This window comes from Lynx rufus, unplaced genomic scaffold, assembly GCF_022079265.1.
Source record: "Lynx rufus isolate CCGP_SWC_20201006 ecotype Redwood Valley unplaced genomic scaffold, mLynRuf1.p SCAF_1, whole genome shotgun sequence".
In the NCBI taxonomy this organism is placed as follows: Eukaryota; Metazoa; Chordata; class Mammalia; order Carnivora; family Felidae; genus Lynx; species Lynx rufus.
The window spans coordinates 25,721,302-25,741,631 of NW_025814823.1; the positions used below are offsets into that span (position 1 = coordinate 25,721,302).

The 20,330-nt window shown below is 43.1% G+C and overlaps 1 protein-coding gene across 1 annotated transcript in view; it reads right to left on the reverse strand.

Annotated features, from left to right (window-relative positions):
- GTF2F2 (general transcription factor IIF subunit 2) overlaps positions 1 to 652 on the reverse strand; it is a 155,282-nt gene extending 154,630 nt beyond the window's left edge. Inside the window, exon 1 of the mRNA XM_047079975.1 lies at positions 442 to 652. Coding sequence (XP_046935931.1) covers positions 442 to 507 — 66 coding nt within the window. The 5' untranslated portion in view covers positions 508 to 652. The remainder of the gene's footprint in view (positions 1 to 441) is intronic.
- Positions 653 to 20,330: the final 19,678 nt, after the last annotated feature.

A 20,330-nucleotide genomic window follows, 5' to 3' on the forward strand; every position in this document is an offset into this window, starting at 1 on the left:
AAAGAACACGTTAAGGGCCAACAGGGACCCGTTCTACTTTCTGGACGAGAAAACTGTACAGAAGCTTTCACTCAACCTCTCTATGCAGACTCGTGACTAAAATCACTTTCACCCAAAGAAGATACAGAAATTCTTCAGTCTGGGGTACAATACACCACTCAAGTCGGAGAACACCAGGACAGGACCCCATAAAAACGACATGGTGGGAAAAGGAATCCGTACCAGGCAGGTTCGGACTCCAAAGTCGCAAAGACACTGAAAAAGTCCCTCAATTAACTTCCTCGTCTGCAAACTAGCACAACGACTCCTGCCTCCGAAGATATGTGTGGCTCTAACGAGACGGCTGTAGAGAACTTTAAAAGGCGCACGGAGTGGGACAGTCTCAAGTTATTTAAACTACTTAAACTAGCAGGAGCGCAAGCCGGAGCCGCGCGCACACACCTTGACGAGCCACACTCCGGTGTTCTGTTTGGCGCCGGTCAAATCGAGTTCCCCACGTTCGGCCATGGGTCTGTTGACTGCAGAGGCGAACCGGCCAGACCAGCGGCCCGGGAAGCTGGGGTCCTGCGGCACGAAGGACTGGAGAACCCGGTACGCTGCGGCCAGAGGCTGACTGAAGAAGCCGAGTCCACCCGCCAGGATATTGGGAATCCCCGGAAAGAGAAACACGCCGCTGGGAGGCGGGAACTGCGCCTGCGCACTGCCACCGCCAATACGGCGCGCCGGTGTGGACAAACTACCTGGTTAGGCACCTTCTTGAGTGGGCGTGGTTATGGTAGCTGGTTGTGTCTGAGTGATGAAGACACAGGGTGGGAGGAGACAAAATGTCCACAATACATTTGAAGACCAGGTCAGCATAAGTGAAAAAAGACAGCATCAAAACAGAAAAATGGGGTTCAAAGAGACAAAGGCTGTAAATTTATGTCCAACCCTGGTCAAGGAAAAAGAAACACTTTTGGAGGCCAGGGTCGGAGTAATAAAAAGAATAAGTTAATTAGCACACGTAGGCACTGTGATCGGACTGTGTAGCCTTGGGTATACTGAAAACATTGTTTGTACACCCGCAAAAAATAAAATAAAGTAAGAGTGTCTCAAGTGAGAGGCTACCCTGAGCACTTCCAATTAAACAAGCAGAGAGCGGCCCTTTTAGATTTCAAAACCCCGAGTCTATATAATTAGGTCAATTACAGTAGACATGTAAGATAAACCTGATTGTTAAATACCCGGCTTAAAAAGTTTCCTCTCTGTCTTCTCGCCTCTAGCATAAAATTCAATCCTCTTTACGAAGGCCCTCCTTATTTGATCTCTGCCACTCGATCTATCACACATCCAACCACATGCAACCATCAGACCTTCCAAACAGGTCAGGATCTTCTTCCTCAACTATTCATAGCCTCTGCACACTGAATGCCCTTTACTCATAAATAGATGCTCTATTCTTCCCTTACCCTCATTCTCACCAGTGTCCTCTGATTGGCAAACTCCTACTTGGGTTTCAAGACTTATGGAAATGTCACTTCCTATGAAACCTTTTATTAACTTCCCCAGAGGAAGTTGGTTTTTCTTCACATCACAGTGTGATACTTATCACCCTGCACTATGTATACATGTTTACATGCTGCCTTTGCTTTCTAGACTATGAACTCCTCCTAGGTGGAAATAATGTTTTATTCATTTTATATCCACAACAGCTAACATAGTGCCTGACACATTGTCAGATTTCAATAGGCTTTAGCCGAATGAACATTTGCTGGAAGAGAAACAAACAGTAAAACACTGTAAGAATGGCAAGTAATATATTGAATCATGCATCAGAGCCATGTGCACAATTGAGGAAATTCTGTGTCTGTGCAGCACAGAGCCAGGAAAAGTTATCAGGTTTCTGTAATCAGCTGGGAAAACTAATAGGAAAGATGGGAGACCAGGCATGGGTTGAAAAGGAAGGTTACATTCTTGTGTCACAGCTTACAAAAGGGTCTTAAAACATATAAAGGGTCAAGAGACCTGCTTTGAGCTTTGATCTTGATCAAATAGAAGGAATAGATTGAGATATGAGACCATGAGAAAATGGAGCCTGGAGTACCCTAGTAATGGACTTAAAAGGATTAAGACCTTGATCTATGGGTCACAGGAAGACTTAATATGAGTGTGTGTGTGTGGATGGGTGCACATACAGGGAATGAGGGAGAACAAATGGGAAAAGAAGAAATGGCGAAAGAAGAAAAAAGTGCAAGAATTTGAAATGATTACATAGGGCGGGGCACCTGCCTGGCTCAATCAGTAGGGCATGCAACTCTTGATCTCTGGGTTGTGAGCTCAAGCCCCAGGTTGGGTGTAGAGCTAAACAAACAAACAAACAAACAAACAAGTGATTACATAGGGAAGGGTAAAAAAAACTATTTAGCACCCCATCCCCATACAGTGTTGAATAAGAAATAGACTTTTTTTTCTTTAAGTTTATTTATTTTGAGAGAAAGAAGAAGGGGCAGAGAGAGAGGGAGGAGCAGAGGGAGAGAGAGAGAGAGAGAGAGAGAGAGAGAGAGAGAGAATCCCAAATAGGCTCCGCACTGTCAGTGCCGAGCCCTATGGGGGGCTCAATCCTACCAGGTGTGAGATCACAACCTGAGCCAAAGTCAAGAGTTGGACACTTGGGGCACCTGGGTGGCGCAGTCGGTTAAGCGTCCAACTTCAGCCAGGTCACGATCTCGCGGTCCGTGAGTTCAAGCCCCGCTTCGGGCTCTGGGCTGATGGCTCAGAGCCTGGAGCCTGTTTCCGATTCTGTGTCTCCCTCTCTCTCTGCCCCTCCCCCGTTCATGCTCTGTCTCTCTCTGTCCCAAAAATAAATAAACGTTGAAAAAAAAATTAAAAAAAAAAAAAAAGAGTTGGACACTTAACTGACTGAGCCACTCAGGCATCCCCAAGGATTAAAGTTTCATCTCTCCTTTTCAAACTCCCAGCTTGAAAAGGGATGCTGATGAGCTGTGAGAGAAAAGGAGGACATGGGCTCTGTCATTGCCAGGTGGACTGGGGAGATCACCAGGCACTGAAGCCTCCCCTCCAGCCTGTCCCTGGGATGTTGTTGGAGGCTCTTAGTCTCTTTGCAGGAAAGAAATCAGGACCAGACCAGAAACAGTAGTTGAATTGTGCAAATGAAGAGTTGATTAGAGAGTCCAGGAGCACCTGCTGAGGCTCAGTTGGCTAAGCATCCGACTCTTGATTTGAGTTCATGGTTCATGGGATCCAGCCCCAAGTCAAGCTCTTTGCTGACGAGGAGCCTGCTTGGCATTCTCTCTCTCTCTCTCTCTCTCTCTCTCTCTCTCTCTCTCTCTCTCTCTGACTATCTCTCCCCCTCTCATGATCTCACTCTGTCTCTCTCTCAAAATAAATAAATAAACTTTAAAAATAAATAAAATGAGAGTCCACTCTCAAGATGTGAGAGCAGGGGAGCTCAAGGGAGAGCCGTGTGCCCTGGGATTTGGGTCCCTATCTTTCATTGACAGTTGTTACCAAGGGGATGGAATATTACCAAGGGGATGGACTTCTTTGGGAGCAGGGTTTTGCACCTTTTCTCCCTTACTTGATTAGGGTCTCTGGTCTTCCTCCTCTCAGGCCTGTCTGGTTGATTCGGCTTCGTGTGGTTCTGTTTTTTTTATTTTAATGTTTATTTATTTTAGGAAGAGAGAAAGAGAGAGAGCACACGCGCACAAGAGCATGCACCAGTGTGGGGAGGGGCAGAGAGAGAGGGAGAGAGAGAGAATCCCAAGCAAGCTCTGTGCTGTCAGCACAGAACTGCAAATTCACAAACCCGTGAGATTGTGACCTGAGCTGAAATCAAGAGTCAGATGCTTAACCAACTCAAGACACCCAGGTGCCCCTGTGGTTTTGTTTTAGAGAGTGCTGTCAGGAAAGGTATCTGATTTTCATGATAACGACCCTGACTCCCCCTTTGCTGGCCTCCAGCCATCCTGTTAGAACCTAACTAACTGCCTCTAACACTGCGAACCAGATTCACAGATTCACTGTGGTGACCAGCAGGGTATTAGGTATCACAGTGAGATTTTTCTCCCTCCTGAGGGCCCATTATATGCCAGACAGCAATAATTTTGGCCTGAGCTAACTTTGTGCTCCTTCCATCATGATCCCACATCCTTAATATCCACTCTCAAACACACATGTGCCCTGGATTTCTACTTGTATAAAACGTAAGTAGTTTGCGGTGTCTGTAAGACGTAAGTAGTTTGTGGTGTCTCTGCGGCTTAGTCGGTTAAGCAGCCAACTTCGGCTCAGATCTTGCAGTCTGTGAGTTCAAGCCCCACATTGGGCTCTGTCCTGACAGCTCAGAACCTGGAGCCTGCTTCAAATTCTGTGTCTCCCTCTTTCTCTGCCCCTCCCCTGCTCATGCTTTCTCTCTCTCTCTCTCTCTTTCAAAAATAAAATAAACATTTAAAAAAAAAACTTAAGTAGTTCTTTTGAAGTATAGTGCACTTCCTCCTCAAATTCTGTGTCTCCTTCTCTCTCTGCCCCTCCCCTGCTCATGCTTTGTCACTCTCTCTCTCTTTCTCTCAAAAATAAAATAAACATTAAAAAAAAAAACTTAAGTAGTTCTTTTGAAGTATAGTGCACTTCCTCCTCAGTCACATTTTGTTCCTCACCCTTGGGGTCTTTTGAAACTTGTGTCTAGTTACAGGTCTGGGAGCAAAGAGAGGTGGTGAGTGGAGGAGAATTAGGATTGTGGAGCAAGACAACTGCCTTACGCAAAGCTATTAGAATTTCTTCCTTAGTTTTCTCAGAGGAGGTTAGGGAATTTAGGGCATTCTACCACTTGAGATTGGGGGGTTGTTTCTACGGGGAGTGGGGGGGAAGGCCACTTCTACTGACAACAAAGATTCAGCAGAATTTAGGACTTCAACGTTCCCAGCTTCATCAGGGTTTTCCCACACATCCCCATTCCAACACACAGAATTTCATTTTTTCCCAACCAATGCCCTTACTTTAACAGTAGACACCCTTTGAGGCTGGGAGTTCAACCTGTGCTGTAACTGAGTCCCAGAAGGAGCATCTGTGTTTGATTTCTAGCCATCTTAGCCCAGCAGCTACAGGAGATAAAGGTCTTTAACTTTTTAGCTTTCGGGTTATGTATGCAGTGCTTGAGCTGAGAGAGTTCAAATCCCTGAGCTTGCTTGCCCTTTTCTATCACCACTTTGTCCAGCAACATTAGGAGCAACCAGCCAATCTCTTTATGTTTGCTACTCTTCCAAAAGTCACAGTCGCCCAGATCCTTGCTTCTTATAAGTGGTCAGTTAGGTATAGCACAGGCAGTTATTTTATGTATCAACATAGCCCAGTGACACAATGGACTATCAGTGCTCTCTTTACTACTGTGAATAGAGTCATTAGCATCTTTAAATCTAATCAGATTAGAGACCCAATTCCGGAAACCCAGAACCAATTCAGAAAATTCATCCCTTACAGGAGTGCCGATTCGAAGGGGCACATGGACCACAACGTTTAGAGCAGCACTATCAACAATAGCCAAATTATGGAAAGAGCCCAAAAGTCCATTCACCGATGAATGGATAAAGAAGATTGTGGTATATATACATATGTATATTACTCGGCAATCAAAAAGAATGAAATCTTGCCATTTGCAATAACATGGATGGAACTAGAGTGAATAATGCTAAGCAAAATAAATCCATCAGAGAAAGATAAATATGATATCACTCATATGTGGAATTCAAGGTACAAAACAGATGAACATAAAGGAAGGGAAGCAAAACTAATATAAGAACAGAGAGGGAGACAAACCATAAGAGACTCTTAAACACAGAGAACAAACTGAGGGTTTCTGGCGGGGTTTGGGGTGGGGGAGGGGCTAAATGGGTGATGGGCATTAAGGAGGGCACTTGCTGGGATGAGCACTGGGTGTTATATGTAAGTGATGAATCCCTAAATTCTATTCCTGAAATCATTATTACACTATATGTTAACTAACTTGGATTTGAATTAAAAAAAAAAAAAGAAAGAAAATTCATCCTTAACATACAGTTCCTCTTGAACCACTCTCAATACCAAAATCTGTATCAGTCGAGGTTTTCCAGAGAAACACACAAGCGTGCACACACACATGGTTTAAAAAAAAAAAAAATTCAGCTGAGAAAAGTCAGTTGGCTTTACTAAGCAATTCATGAATTCAGCATGAGCAGCATCACATCTAGCAAGTAGAGAAGAGCTCTCAGGAGTTGCACAAAATGGAAGGTTTTTATAGGAAGGAGGGTAGAACAAGGACGTTTTTGGCAAAAGAAAAAAAGAGTTGTTCCAGGCAAGTTCACTTCTCCTTAGAGGGAAGCGCAGGTCTTATTAAGTGAAGACCTGATCCTCCTTTGGGGGACAGAGAGATTGCTGTGGAGGCCACTTTTAGGCAAACAGGCTTGAGCAATGGAATGTGGAAGGAGCCAGAATGACCACCTGGCTGAATACAGACACGCCCATCAGGCAACCCACCCCAAAAGATCCATAGGCCCTAACTGACCAATGGGCTACTTAAACCAGGCACAGTCACCCAAACAGGGAAAATTCCATTCGGTCGCCAAGCCTCTTCACCTTCCTTCCTTCTCCACCCCCTCCCACTGCCTCCTTGTAGACAGCCTCTCCTCTGCTGTCCTGTCCGCCCTCCCTTCTGGTGTATTCTATCTCCTTTGTTGGGTTTCAGGGGAATTCTTGACCTCCCATCCCACTGGTTTCCACCTGATCGATCGTCGCCTCACATGTGGGGGCCACCATCCAATTGATCAAGAGACACCATTTAGACACCACAGTTACCTCGTTGGTGCCAACCAAAAAATTCCTGACTGATCAGTTAAAACTACATTTCTGAGGGAGGTCGAAACTGCAGTTAGGTTGTGTATTAAACCCTGGTTTGATAACTTGGCCTGGCAAAGTGACTCCATCTCGGGCCTGCAATTTTATTTGAATTATATAAATGCAGAGAGAGGGGCACGTGGGTGGCTCAGTCGGTTAATTGTCCGACTTCACCTCAGGTCATGATCTCGCGGTCCTTGAGTTCGAGCCCCGCGTTGGGCTCTGTGCTGACAGCTTAGAGCCTGGAGCTTGCTTCGGATTCATTGTCTCCCTCTCTCTCTGCCCACCCCCCACTCATGCTCTGTCTCTCTCTGTCAAAACTAAATAAACATTCAAAAAAAATTTTTTTTTTAAATGCAGAGAGAGACAGAGACCCACTCTACAGAATCAGCACATGTGATTATGCAGCTGAGAAGTTCTAAGACCTGCAGCTGGCAAGTTGGAAATGAGCAGAGTGGATGGTAAACTTCCAGTCTGAGACCAAAGGCCTGAGAGACAGGAGGACTGATGGTGTAAGTACCAGTCTGCGTCTAATGTCCCAGCTTGAAGACAGGCAGAGAAAGAGAATTCTCCCCTCCTGATCTTTTTTTTTAATTTAGGCCATCAGTGGATTGGATCAGGCCCACTCACAGGGGAAGGACAATGTATTTTACATGGTCTACTGTTTCAAATGTGAATCCATTCAATAACATCCTGACAGACACCCCCAGAATAACGTTCGACCAGACATCTGGGCAACGCGAGGCCCAGTCAAGTTGACACATAAAACTGACCATCACAGGGGCGCCTGGTTGTCTCAGTCAGTGGAGTGTGTGACTTTGTTTTTTTAAGTGGGCTTCACGCCCAACGCAGAGCCCAAGGAAGGGCTCAAGCTCACAACCCCGAGACCAAGACCTGAGCTGAGTGAGATCAAGAGTCGACGCCTGACCAACTGAGCCGCCCAGGCGCCCGAGCCTGTGACTCTTGATCTTGGGGTTGTGAGCTTGAACCCCACCTTGGGCGTAGAGATTACTTAGAAATAAAATCCTAAGGGGCGCCTGGGTGGCTCAGCTCGTTGAGCACCTGACTCAACCTCGGTTCAGGTCATGATTTTGCGGTTGGTGAGATCCAGTCCCTGGGTCCGGCTCTGCACTGACAGCACAGAGCCTGCTTGAGATTCTCTCTCCTTCTCTCTGTGCCCCTCCCAACTCACAGGCACACACTCTCCCTCAAGATAAATAAAATAAACTTTAAAAATAAATAAATAAAATAAATCTTAAAAAAAAAAAAAACCTGACCATCATAGATACAGGGTTCTGTATACAGTGCCCCAAAAGATAACTTTTTTTTAAGTTTATTTATTTGTTTGCGAGAGAGAGAGAAAGAGCATACTCTTGAGCAGGGTAGGAGCAAAGAGAAAGAAGGAGAGAGAGAATCCCAAGCAGGCTGTACACTAACAGCTCGTTCTCACAAACTATGAGATTATGACCTGAACCCAAACCAAGAGTCGGACCCTTAACCGATTAAGCCACCCAGGTACCCTTAACTCCAAAATTCGCTGCTCTCCCAGATGATTGACTCGTCAAGTTCTTATTAAATCTTTTAAGGCACAGATGCAAGCCAAGGAGAGAGGACTCAACTCACTGCTGGTTGAAATTTTCCCAAGAAGTCAGCAGGGAACTCCCCCAGGGCTTGTAATTCAGAACACCACAATTCTATCTTGTAGCCGCTGGAGTATAAGCAGCATAGTCATTAGAGGAGATGCAACGAGTGGGTTGAGGGAATGAGAATATTAACTGTAGCTGAGTTTTGTAACCAAACTATCCTGAGCGCCTTGATGAGTTAGAGGTAGACACCGTATCAGGTGGAGTTTTCACACAAAGTGCTCTATTTGCAACAAATATGGAGATCAAGGAGAGTAACTTTCAAAGCCGTGACTCCCCAAGTGGGGGCGGGGAGGGGTGAGCAGGTTCTTTTTATTTAGGTTTGGGATGAATATTCATTCAGAAAGGGGAGATTTGTAAAGGCAGGCATTAGCTTGTGCAGGCGTACTTGAGCATCCTGTGTTAATGACAATAGAGCTTGTGTTCCCCCTTGGGCGGAGACTTTAACATTTTAATGAAGCAGAGGAAACCCTGGGGCTATGGACGTGCTCTGAGAGCAGTATAAACTGGATGGGGTTCTTGGACTCCTTTTCTCAGAGAAGGAATGCAGGGCCTTACTTATTTTTGAAACAGCACTGGGGGTTTTACCATCGATTAGTTGTCATTCGTGTGGTTAGGCTATTTCCTGGCTCTGTAGAGACTGTTCATTTTTTACATTTGTTTTGTTACATTAAAATTCTTAACTACTGAGGTTTTTGCATTCCTTTTTTTTTATAATTTAACTTTATTTTATTTTTTAAGATTTACATCCAAATTAGTTAGTATATAGTGAAGCAATGATTTCAGGAGTAAATTCCTTAATGCCCCTTACCCATTTAGCCCATCTCCCCTCCCACAACCCCTCCAGCAACCCTCAGTTTGTTCTCCATTTTTATGAGTCTCTTCTGTTTTGTCCCCCTCCCTGTTTTTATATTATTTTTGTTCCCCTTCCCTTATGTTCATCTGTTTTGTCTCTTAAAGTCCTCATATGAGTGAAGTCATATGATTTTTGTCTTTCTCTGACTAATTTCACTTAGCATAATACCCTCCAGTTCCATCCACGTAGTTGCAAATGGCAAGATTTCATTCTTTTTGATTGCTGAGTAATACTCCATTATATATATACACCACATCTTCTTTATCCAATCATCCATCGATGGACATTGGGGCTGTTTCCATACTTTGGCTATTGTCGCTAGTGCTGCTACAAACATGGGGGTGCATGTGTCCCTTCGAAACAGCATACCTGTATCCCTTGGGTAAATGCCTAGTAGTGTAATTGCTGGGTCGTAGGTAGCTCTATTTTTAGTTTTTTGACAAACCTCCATACTGGCTGCACCAGCTTGCATTCCCACCAATAATGAAAAAGAGATCCTCTTTCTCCCCATCCTTGCCAACATCTGTTGTTGCCTGAGTTGTTAATGTTAGCCATTCTGACAGGTGTAAGGTGGTATCTCATTGTGGTTTTGATTTGTATTCCCTGATGATGAGTGATGTTGATAATTTTTTCATGTATCGGTTGGCCATCTGGATGTCTTCTTTGGAGAAATGTCTATTCATGTCTTTTGCCCATTTCTTCACTGGATTATTTGTTTTTTGGGTGTTGAGTTTGAGAAGTTATTTGTACATTTTGGGTACTAATCCTTTATCTGCTATGTCATTTGCAAATATCTTCTCCCATTCTGTCGGTTGCCTTTTAGTTTTGCTGATTGTTTCCTTAGCTGTGCAGAAGCTTTTTATTTTGATGAGGTCCCAGTAGTTCATTTTTGCTTTTGTTTCCCTTGCCTCCAGAGACATGTTGAGCAAGAAATTGCTGCAGGCAAGATCAAAGAGGTTTTTGCCTGCTCTCTCCTCGAGGATTTTGATGGCTTCCTATCTTACGTTGAGGTCTTTCACCCACTTTGAGTTTATTTTTGCGTATGGTGTAAGAAAGTGGTCCAGGTTCATTTTTCTGCATGTCGCTGTCTAGTTTTCCCAGCACCACTTGCTGAAGAGACTGTCTTTATTCCATTGAATATTCTTTCCTGCTTTGTCAAAGATTAGTTGCCCATACGTTGGTGCCCATACCATACTGTCTTGATGATTACAGCTTTGTAGTATAGCTTGAAGTCTGGGATTGTGATGCCTCCTGCTTTGGTTTTCTTTTTCAAGATTGCTTTGGCTATTCGGGTCTTTTCTGGTTCCATACAAATTTTAGTATTATTTGTTATAGCTCTGTGAAGAATGCTGGTGTTACTTTGATAGGGATTGCGTTGAATATGTAGATTGCTTTGGGTGAGGTTTTTGCATTTCTTTGTAATTTTGACATCTACTAGAATGTTCTGCAAGAAGTGTGCCAGGGCAAGTAGAGACGGCAGGGCATAGATAACAGAAACAGTTGGGGACCTAAAATGACTTGTGTCACAAAAGTGATGTCTCCATTCCTTTTTCTGTGGACCCTAACTCTTTCTGCTTATAAGTCCACTCTCAGATTTTGTCCTTGGCCATCCCACATGGGCCCAGTATCTTTCTAGGCCAGAGAGTCTATTTGTTCATACTCAGAAACATTCTAGCATGGCAAGAACACCACCATAGAATTCTTCTCAGAAAGCTAGACTTACTATATATCAGTTATTAAGATAAAGATTTCATTCAGGGGCACCTAGGTGGCACAGTCGGTTGAACATCCAACTTTGGCTCAGGTCATGATCTCATGGTTTGTGAGTTTGAACCCTGCATTAGGGTCACTGCTGATGGTGTGGAGCCTGCTTGGGATCCTCTCCTGCTCTCTCTCTCCGCCCCTCCCTCTCGAGTGTGTGCGTGTGTGCTCTCTCACTTTCAAAAATAAATAAACATTAAAAACCGAGAAAACATTATTTTAAAAAGCTTTTCATTCAAAATTTACAAATGAATTTTGAAATGTGGCAATTAATTAGATTTCCCGTATGTTAGTGATGTCATAGGTAGATCATTTTGCTTTGGTTTCACACCAAGGCTATAAAACCCCATCTCTAAATTCCCCCGGTGCTTCCCTCTGCCTCATCCGTTTTCTCGCCCACATCAGTTCACCCCTCCTCCCTGGGAGATTCCTTCCTTCTTTTTTCCGTCATGCACGATCAAAAAGAAACACTCCCTAAAATAGCTTCCATATTGTTAAGCACGGCTTTGGAGTCAAACATATTTTCAAGTCATAGCCCTGCTACATGGTAGCCTACTTCTTTCATCATCTCTACACCTATTTCCTAGCTTACAAAATGGGGTGACTATACCTGCCTTGTAAGGCTCTTACTTGACTAAATGAGAAAACAAATCAAAAGGATTTAACCCTATGATGTGAAAACTATTTGGTAACTGCATTAATTATACTGGGTCAAATAATGGGAAGGAAACACAAAAGATTTATTACAGGCAGTGGTGTGCTGGTGAATGTTTCACAGGTGGCTTCTCCTAACCCCCAGGAAAAGCCCCGGTTGGTTGTGTTTGCCTGATTTGTAGTGTAGAGTCGGATGAGATGCATTGAAGCATGCCATCGTACAGAATTTCACCATATGGATTCATTAGACGTAAATAACTTCAAGAGCATACATGATAGTAAAATAGGAAGTGATGAGTTTGGGTTTTTATTAGGTTAGTGTGTAACACATTTCATTGTTTAGTGCTCTGGAAAAAGGGGGTAGCTCTGTAAACCCTCAAGGCAGAAGGACCTGTTTGTGTCTGTGGAACAGAGAGGATGCCCATGGGCACGGTTCAATGACTCAATGGGGAGGCAGTGCTGGTGCCATCAGTTGGAGAGGCAATGGGGGGGTAAACAGATGATGCAAGGCCCCGGAGGCCTTTTTCCGATCAAATATAAACTGGCAGAAGAGGGACACCTGGGGGGCTCAGTCGGTTAAGCGGCTGACTTCGGCTCAGGTCATGATCTCACGGTTTGGGAGTTTGAGCTCCATATCAGGCTCTCTGCTGTCAGTGCAGAGCCTGCTTCAGATCCTCTGCCCCTCCCCTGCTCTCTCTCTCGCTCTCGCTCTCGCTCTCGCTCTCGCTCTCGCTCTCGCTCTCGCTCTCTCTCAAAAATAAAAACATTTAAAAATATTTTAAAAAATGAAAAAATAAACTGGCAAGAGATTTTAAAACTTGGGTACAAAATAATCAGATTTACATATTTTTTTAAGTTTTTTTTTTTTTAAGTTTATTTATTTATTTTGATGGCTCAGTCGGTTGAGCTTCCGACTTCGGCTCAGATCATGATCTCACAGTTCATGGGTTCAAGCCCCAGGTAGGTCTTTACACTGACAGCCTGGAGCCTGCTTCCGATTCTCTGTCTCCCTCTCTCTGTCCCTCCTCCACTCATTCTCTCTCTCCCTCTCAAAAATAAACATTAAAAAAAATTTTTTTAATAAATAAAGTTTATTTATTTGAGAGAGTGATAACAGGGCAGAAGCAAACAGAGGGAGAGACAAAGAATCCCAAGCAGGCTCCACATGAGTGCAGAGCCTGATCTGGGTTCAAAGTCATGTAGAACTCACGAATTAGGAGATCATGACCTGAGCCAACATCAAGAGTCAGACACTTAACCAACTGAGCCACCCAGGCACCCCAAGTTTATTTTTAAAAATAATCTCTATATTCAACATGGGGCTCCACCTCACAACCCTGAGATTAAGAGTTGCATACTCTTCCAACTGAACCCGCCAGACACTCCTCAATTTACGTGTTTAAAAACATTCCTCCAGGGGCGCCTGGGGGGCTCAGTAGGCTGGGTGTCCGACTTTGGCTCAGGTCATGATCTCACCGTTCTTGGGTTCCAGCCCCGCGTTGGGCTCTGTGCTGACAGCTCAGAGTCTGGAGCCTGCTTCGGATTCTGTGTCTCCCTCTCTCTCTGCCCCTCCCCCGCTCACACTCCGTCTCTTTCTCTCTCAAAAATAAATAAACATTAAAAAAAAAAAGATTCCTCTAGTAGATGTGCAAAAAAAAAGGGGGGGGGGGGGCAGAAAGGAAACTAAGATACCAGTTCAGACATTATTGCACTAATGCAAGTGGAAGAGGACAGTGGTTTGGATTAGGAAGGTGGCAGTGGAGACGAAGAGAGGTAAATGAATTGGACACATATAGATAGATTCAAGAGGTAGAGTTGACAGGGCTTTGTGATTCCTCGCTGCGTAGCAGAATAGGACCATCTGACAAGTGATAACTCAGTACAAGGAAACAAAACACACCTGTCAGCACGCACATAGTATCATTCCTTCTGGGAGATGAGACAAGGCTCTGGATGTATTTTGCCCGACCAGATGACACAAAGCAGTTGAATTGCTTCTGTTAAGTGTCTTATGTATGATGTAACATATGGCTGCTGTGGCCTACAAGAAGCCCTCATTGTCAGTAAGTCAATTGAATTGTCCATTAGGGATTACTCTGGAAATAAAGTGTTAAATAAAGCATTGGAAAATTTAATTTGTGGTCGCTGTCATGAAATCCAATTTGTTTTCATATAGAATTTACCAAAACTTTTATATCACATTTTATATATTAAATAAAATTGTAGCTAAGAAACAGCATGGAAATACTTGGTCAAAGGACCCAGGTAAAAATCACAAATAACAGTAAGTCCTAAAATACCATATTAAACAGATGGATCCTCACTAATGCCCAGATTTCAAAGCCAGAGAAGCCATACGTGCTGAATATCGATGAGGAATCATGTCCACATTCCTGCCGAGAGCAAAATCTAAGGGTTTCCCTATTAATGCATCAGACTTTTACTCCCAGTACACAAACATCATGGGCAGGCTAATTTTCACAGGCAGGGTTAGGTGAAAATGTTAGCTAAACCAAGCACAGTCCCCACACCCACCCATCAGTGGGTAGGGTTGAGAAAAGTTCAGTTTAAGGCTGCTTTCTGTAAGGAGAGCTCTTGCCACAGCTTTGTCAATGCAACCTTCACTTCTGTCTCATATAAACAGCTGAGTTGATAATGGCTCTGTTCCATGGAGGGGCTGGGGGCCAAGGGTGCTTCCATTTTACTATTTCACCATCACTGAAGTGCTCCCCTTTTCTACATGGTGGACCACGATGTCTGCATGTTCCAACCAGCAGGAAAAGGGAAAGGGGAAGAAGGTTTATACCTCCTTTTGTCTAGAGCTTAAAAATATTTTTTTTTTCCGGAGCAACATTATTCACAATAGCCAAAAGGTGGAAGCAACACACACAAGTGTCCATGGGAGGAAGAAAGGATAAACAAAATGTGGTATACACACACACACACACACACACACACACACACACACACACAGTAGAATATTATTCAGCTTTAAAAAAAAGGAAGGAAATTCTGACACGTGCTACAACATGGATGAACCTTGCGGACATTACATTAAGTGAAATAAGCAAGTCACAAAAGGACAAGTATGTGTGATTCCACTTATATGAGGTATCTAGAGTAGTCAACTTCATAAAAACATGGTAGAAAAAAAGGTAAAATGGTGGTTGCCAGAGGTTAAAGGAGGAGGGAATGAGGAACTACTGTTTAATGAGCAAAGAACATCTGATTTGCAAGATGAAAGATTCCTGGAGATGGATGGTGGTGATGGTTGCACAACAATATGCATGTACTTAATGTCACTGAAATATACACTTGAAAATGGTTAAGAGGGTAAATTTTATGTTATATGTATTTTACCACAAGTTTTAAAAACACCTAAAATATTAAAAAAAATAAAAAAAAATTTATAGTTCCGATTGGGATCCAAGGGTCACACGCATTGTGATTGGTTGAGATATCTTCTAGTTTCCACTTTGTCTCTTTCTCTCTCATTGCTATTAAAAAAAGAAAAAAAAAAAGGTGGCACCTGGCTGTCTCAGTCAGCAAGAGCATGCAAATCTTGATCTCAGGGTCATGAGTTCAAGCCCCATGTTGGTGTACACAGTACTAAAAAATAAATAGACTTTAGGGGCGCCTGGGTGGCGCAGTCGGTTAAGCGTCCGACTTCAGCCAGGTCACGATCTCGCGGTCCGTGAGTTCGAGCCCCGCGTCAGGCTCTGGGCTGATGGCTCAGAGCCTGGAGCCTGTTTCCGATTCTGTGTCTCCCTCTCTCTCTGCCCCTCGCCCGTTCATGCTCTGTCTCTCTCTGTCCCAAAAATAAATAAACGTTGAAAAAAAAAATTAAAAAAAAAAATAAATAGACTTTAAACAAATTTTTAAAACTGGATTCGTTTTCCTGTATATTTTTCTGCATTCTGTACTTTGCTGATTGTATCCTCAGGGTGTCATTTCTGATGTGCCTCCTTCCCTTTGATTTCCTACAAATTGGTACTTAGATTTTGAAGTATAATCAGACCTAGGTTCTATGTTGGTGGAGGTGAAGACTATTTCCTTCATATGCACTCTTGTGCACTGTCAGCATGAGATGCATCATGTCTAGGTTTCTTTCTTTTTGTGATGTTGGCAGCCATTGATGATTGATTATTCGTAGACCCAGCATTTCATTAGGATTACAAAATTGTTATATTCAAATCTTGTCATTTATTCTTTGGAAAAAAATTCCAGCATCATTCCCATGAGATGAAAGATCAAAACTTGATTCTGGCACAGATCTGAGTGAAGGCCAGTGAGTGAGGTTTTCATCATGTGAAGGGTGTGTAAAAGGCCAATGGGTATTTGGATTAAAAGAATAGATCCTGAGCACTGGAAGAGGGCCTCAGGGAGAGCAGCTTGCAATCCATCTGCAATACTCTGATTCCCCGGCTCACATCCTCTTTGTCTCTCATTCCCAAAGCCATAGTTTTTTGTTGCTGTTGTTTAATTTTTCCCACAACATCCTTTGATCACTTGTCAAGAAGAGCTACATGGCCCATGAAAATTGGAAACCCCAAATTTGCAACCGGCTGATTGCCTCATTGTTTTTATTCCTAGATATAATGGATTTCTACAGAACTTGTCTGTCCAGCATCCAGAAAGAAAGGCACCACCTTTCTTCTCTGATTGCTAAACTAAGAGAATTAAGTGCCCATTTGGGGTGCACACAAGTTCAGCTCTGTGTGGGGATACAGGAGGCTGGGTCGCAAGTCTTTGTTCTGTAACTAGCTGGCCCATGTGGACACATTTCCGTAATTCCTCAGGACTGGTAAACAAACTATACTTGGGAGGACAGAACTGATCAATATGGAATGACTTCTGAGAGGAGACTGTAGGTAGTGATATTTCTGTTCCATTGCTATCTATTTTTCCGGCTTCAATGCTTAGATTTAACTACAGCTGGGGAAAAAAAACCCTTAGCAGTTACTTATCATTGTATATTCTTTTGTTTCTATGTACCTCTCATTAATGAGATAATCAGAATTTGCCTACTGCCTGAATCCAAAGGGTATTATGTAAATCACATTTTAAAATTGATTTTATTATAGTGATCCATTTACAATTCCATTCAGTTTTCAGAAATCTTAAGCAATGAATACTTTGTGGTGAAAGGGATGTTAACTGCTTTCCCTGGGGTCAGACATTCTCTCTGTAAATCGCAAATCCAATAGCCATTAAGAACCCAGAAGAAGAATTGACCATTAGTATTACAAGAGTTATAATTGAGCATTTATTTAACTCTAAAGCAAATTTGTTTTCAGTCGATTTTTTTCTCTTCTTCTGACATCTTCTAAATGAAATAATTACTGCAAATCTTTTGATTCAGCTTATTCATTATGTTGGTTAACTATGTGAGTCTTCAGTTCCAACAAATGTTTCTTCAATGACTAAAACCCTTCTCTCTCTTGTCAGTATAAAGTGTGGGTCACTGATGATTTACAGAATGCACTTAACAGTCCTGACTTTCTGTATCGGTTGTGGTGGTGGGGTTGGCAGGTGGTGGAGAGACAAATGCTAGGATAAAAATTCCTTTCCATATCCAGACAGATGTAACCAATATCCTCTTGTGTGAAGCGGCAGACTAGAACAAATGTGTTGCACCTGCTATAGTACGATTTGAATTTAGATGAACTTTCTATGTGTTATTTAAGTTCCATCAGGCAAGAAAAGTTAAAACTGTAACTTACAATGAGAGAATCCCTGACTAATCTATTCAGTGTGAGTTACTACCTACCTTCTTGGACAACTCCCACTGCTGCCATTGGCTACAACTCTGGGGTGGTTTTAAAATACATCTTTCCTCCCTTCCTTCCTTCCTTCCTTCCTTCCTTCCTTCCTTCCTTCCTTCCTCCCTCCCTCCCTCCCTCCCTTCCTTCCTTTTCTTATATTCCAATTCTTTGATATTCTGGGGTGGTTTTAAAATACATCTTCCTTCCTTCCTTCCTTCCTTCCTTTTCTTTTTCTGGGGTGGTTTTAAAATACATCTATCTTCCTTCCTTCCTTCCTTCCTTCCTTCCTTCCTTCCTTCCTTCCTCCCTCCCTCCCTTCCTTCCTTTTCTTATATTCCAATTCTTTGATATTCTGGGGTGGTTTTAAAATACATCTTCCTTCCTTCCTTCCTTCTTTCCTTCCTTCCTTCCTTTTCTTTTTCTGGGGCGGTTTTAAAATACATCTTCCTTCCTTCCTTCCTTCCTTCCTTCCTTCCTTCCTTCCTTCCTTTTCTTTTTCTGGGGTGGTTTTAAAATACATCTTCCTTCCTTCCTCCCTCCCTCCCTTCCTTCCTTCCTTTTCTTTTTCTTTCTTATATTCCAATTCTTTGATATTCCTTCCTACAAAATGTGAAGCCTAGTAGCCTCCTCCTCCATAAAGCATATAGGCCACACCCATCGACTCACTTCAAACAAATAGAATGTGGTGGAAGTGAAGTAGTTCTATGATTTCCATGACTAGGCCATAACAAGAATAGCCTTCCACCTGCTCCTCCCTCTCCCTCTCTCTTTCCCAATTATTTTATTCAGGCTATTGCAATAGTGGAAACTAAAGCTGAAGATCGGGAGCGTCTCAGCAGGATGGTTTTATCTTAGACTTTTATACGGAGGGGTAACAAGTTACAGATTTACAGTCTGGGTGTGGTTTATTTGCCAGCAGAAGCCTCAGTCAGTTATCCAAAGAGGAAAAGTTTTTTTTCTGGTGAGCTGCTTACAAAGGAACAAAGCAGTTCTAATTTTACCTAATCAAATATGAGGCAAAGAATAGGAAGTCGAAGGATCATGTTGGAGGGCCTGCCTTGTTGGCAGGTTCAGGAAAAGGGGGAGAGGTCTGCGTTTGTCTCGGTCAGCAACCTCATTCCGGGGGAAGCTAAGCGCCATGTTGACGCTCCAGCAGCCTGGTGAGTGTGTCCCGGGTCGACATGCTCCTGTATAAAGAGGCTCAGGTGCAGCGACACCAAGTAGCCAGCAGCCCGAGTGAGCCTCCCTGAGGCGGCTCCTCCCACCTCCATCAGGCCTGTAGATGGTTTCAGCCTCCAGGTCTTTGCATCCTCCAGCTGCGGCCCCAGATACCATTAAGCAGAGGCAAACAGCAATAGATCACTAATACAGGCTCCTCCTCTCAACGTGCAGATGCATCGGTGTTGGTAAAAACACCCACAGCCCCGTGCTCCCTTCCGGATCCCTTCTTAACACCCAAAATGCGAACGAGGTCATAGCTGGGAAAATAAGTGTGCCTCTAGCAGTAGGCGCCTAGGGAAACCTAAATCAGCCATGATTTTGTTGAGTATGAAAGAAATGACAACTTCATGAATGGAAGCGATGAAAAACTCTTCACCGTGCTTCTTAGCAACTAGAGAAGTCTGTTTATTTCGTTTACAGTCCCCAAAATGCTCATGTGTAGTGCAACCAGGCCAATTATAGCACAATCCAATGTTTACATTGCCAGTCTAAAAAACAAAATAGCTGCTACTGAAGGAAAATTCAGTTGTCTATGTTTTAAGATGGAAAAACCAAGGGGAAGTTTGAAATCTAGGGTTTAGAACCTGGCTAATCAAAGTGGCCCTCCAAAGAACAAGGTCACATCACTTAAGAGCTTTGTTAGAAATGCAGAATTTAGGGGCACCTGGCCGGCTCAGTTGGTAGAGCAAGTTTGAGCTCCACGCTAGGTGTAGAGATGACTCAGAAATAAAATCTTAAATTAAAAAAAAAAAACAAAAAACGCAGAATTTAGAGCCCCACCCCAGGCCTACTGAATCAGAATCTGCACTTTCACATCTCCAGGTGATTCATATGCACATGAAACTCTGAGGATGGGGGTGGGAGTGGGGATGGTTAATTCATACATTCAGTTCTTCAATAAATATTCCTTGAATATGCATTGCACTGGGAATACAACAGTGAATAACTTGCAATTCCCTTCCAGCTCTGGAGCTTTATATTTTTAAAATCTAATTCCTTGACAGGTAGAATTATTTTTCTCTGGCTTCTCTGCTATCATTATGCGATAGTAGTTACAGAATCATTCAAACAGGAAGACAGGTGCCAGAGAGACTGGGGGGAATATTCCTTTAAGATCAGAACTTTACTTACCTAAAATGGGAGAATTATGTGCACATACATTAAAACATCCACTGCTGGTGCTGACAACTTGGTACAAATTGCCTGCATACGAATTCCAAGGTTCTCTGACTTGACTTTCAAAATTGCTCCACAAATCCCTGGGAAATTTCACAGTGTTTTGGAAACAGTGAGATTCTGACAGCATGTCAAGCACCCACTATTGTGTCTTCCCACGTTGCATCTGTAACAATAACCTATGGGGCATGCTAGAAAAGGTGACAGAGGTTGTCTACAATGATATTTGCCACTGGCCATGGAGCTAGAAGGATTTTTATCTTTTAAATTCCATTAATAGGAACTTGGCCAGGAGAAAAGAAAATGGGGGAAGTAAATAAAAGAATATATAAAAGGAAAAGAAAAGAAGAGGAAAGAGAGAAGTATAGTACCATTAGGACTAACCTCCTATTC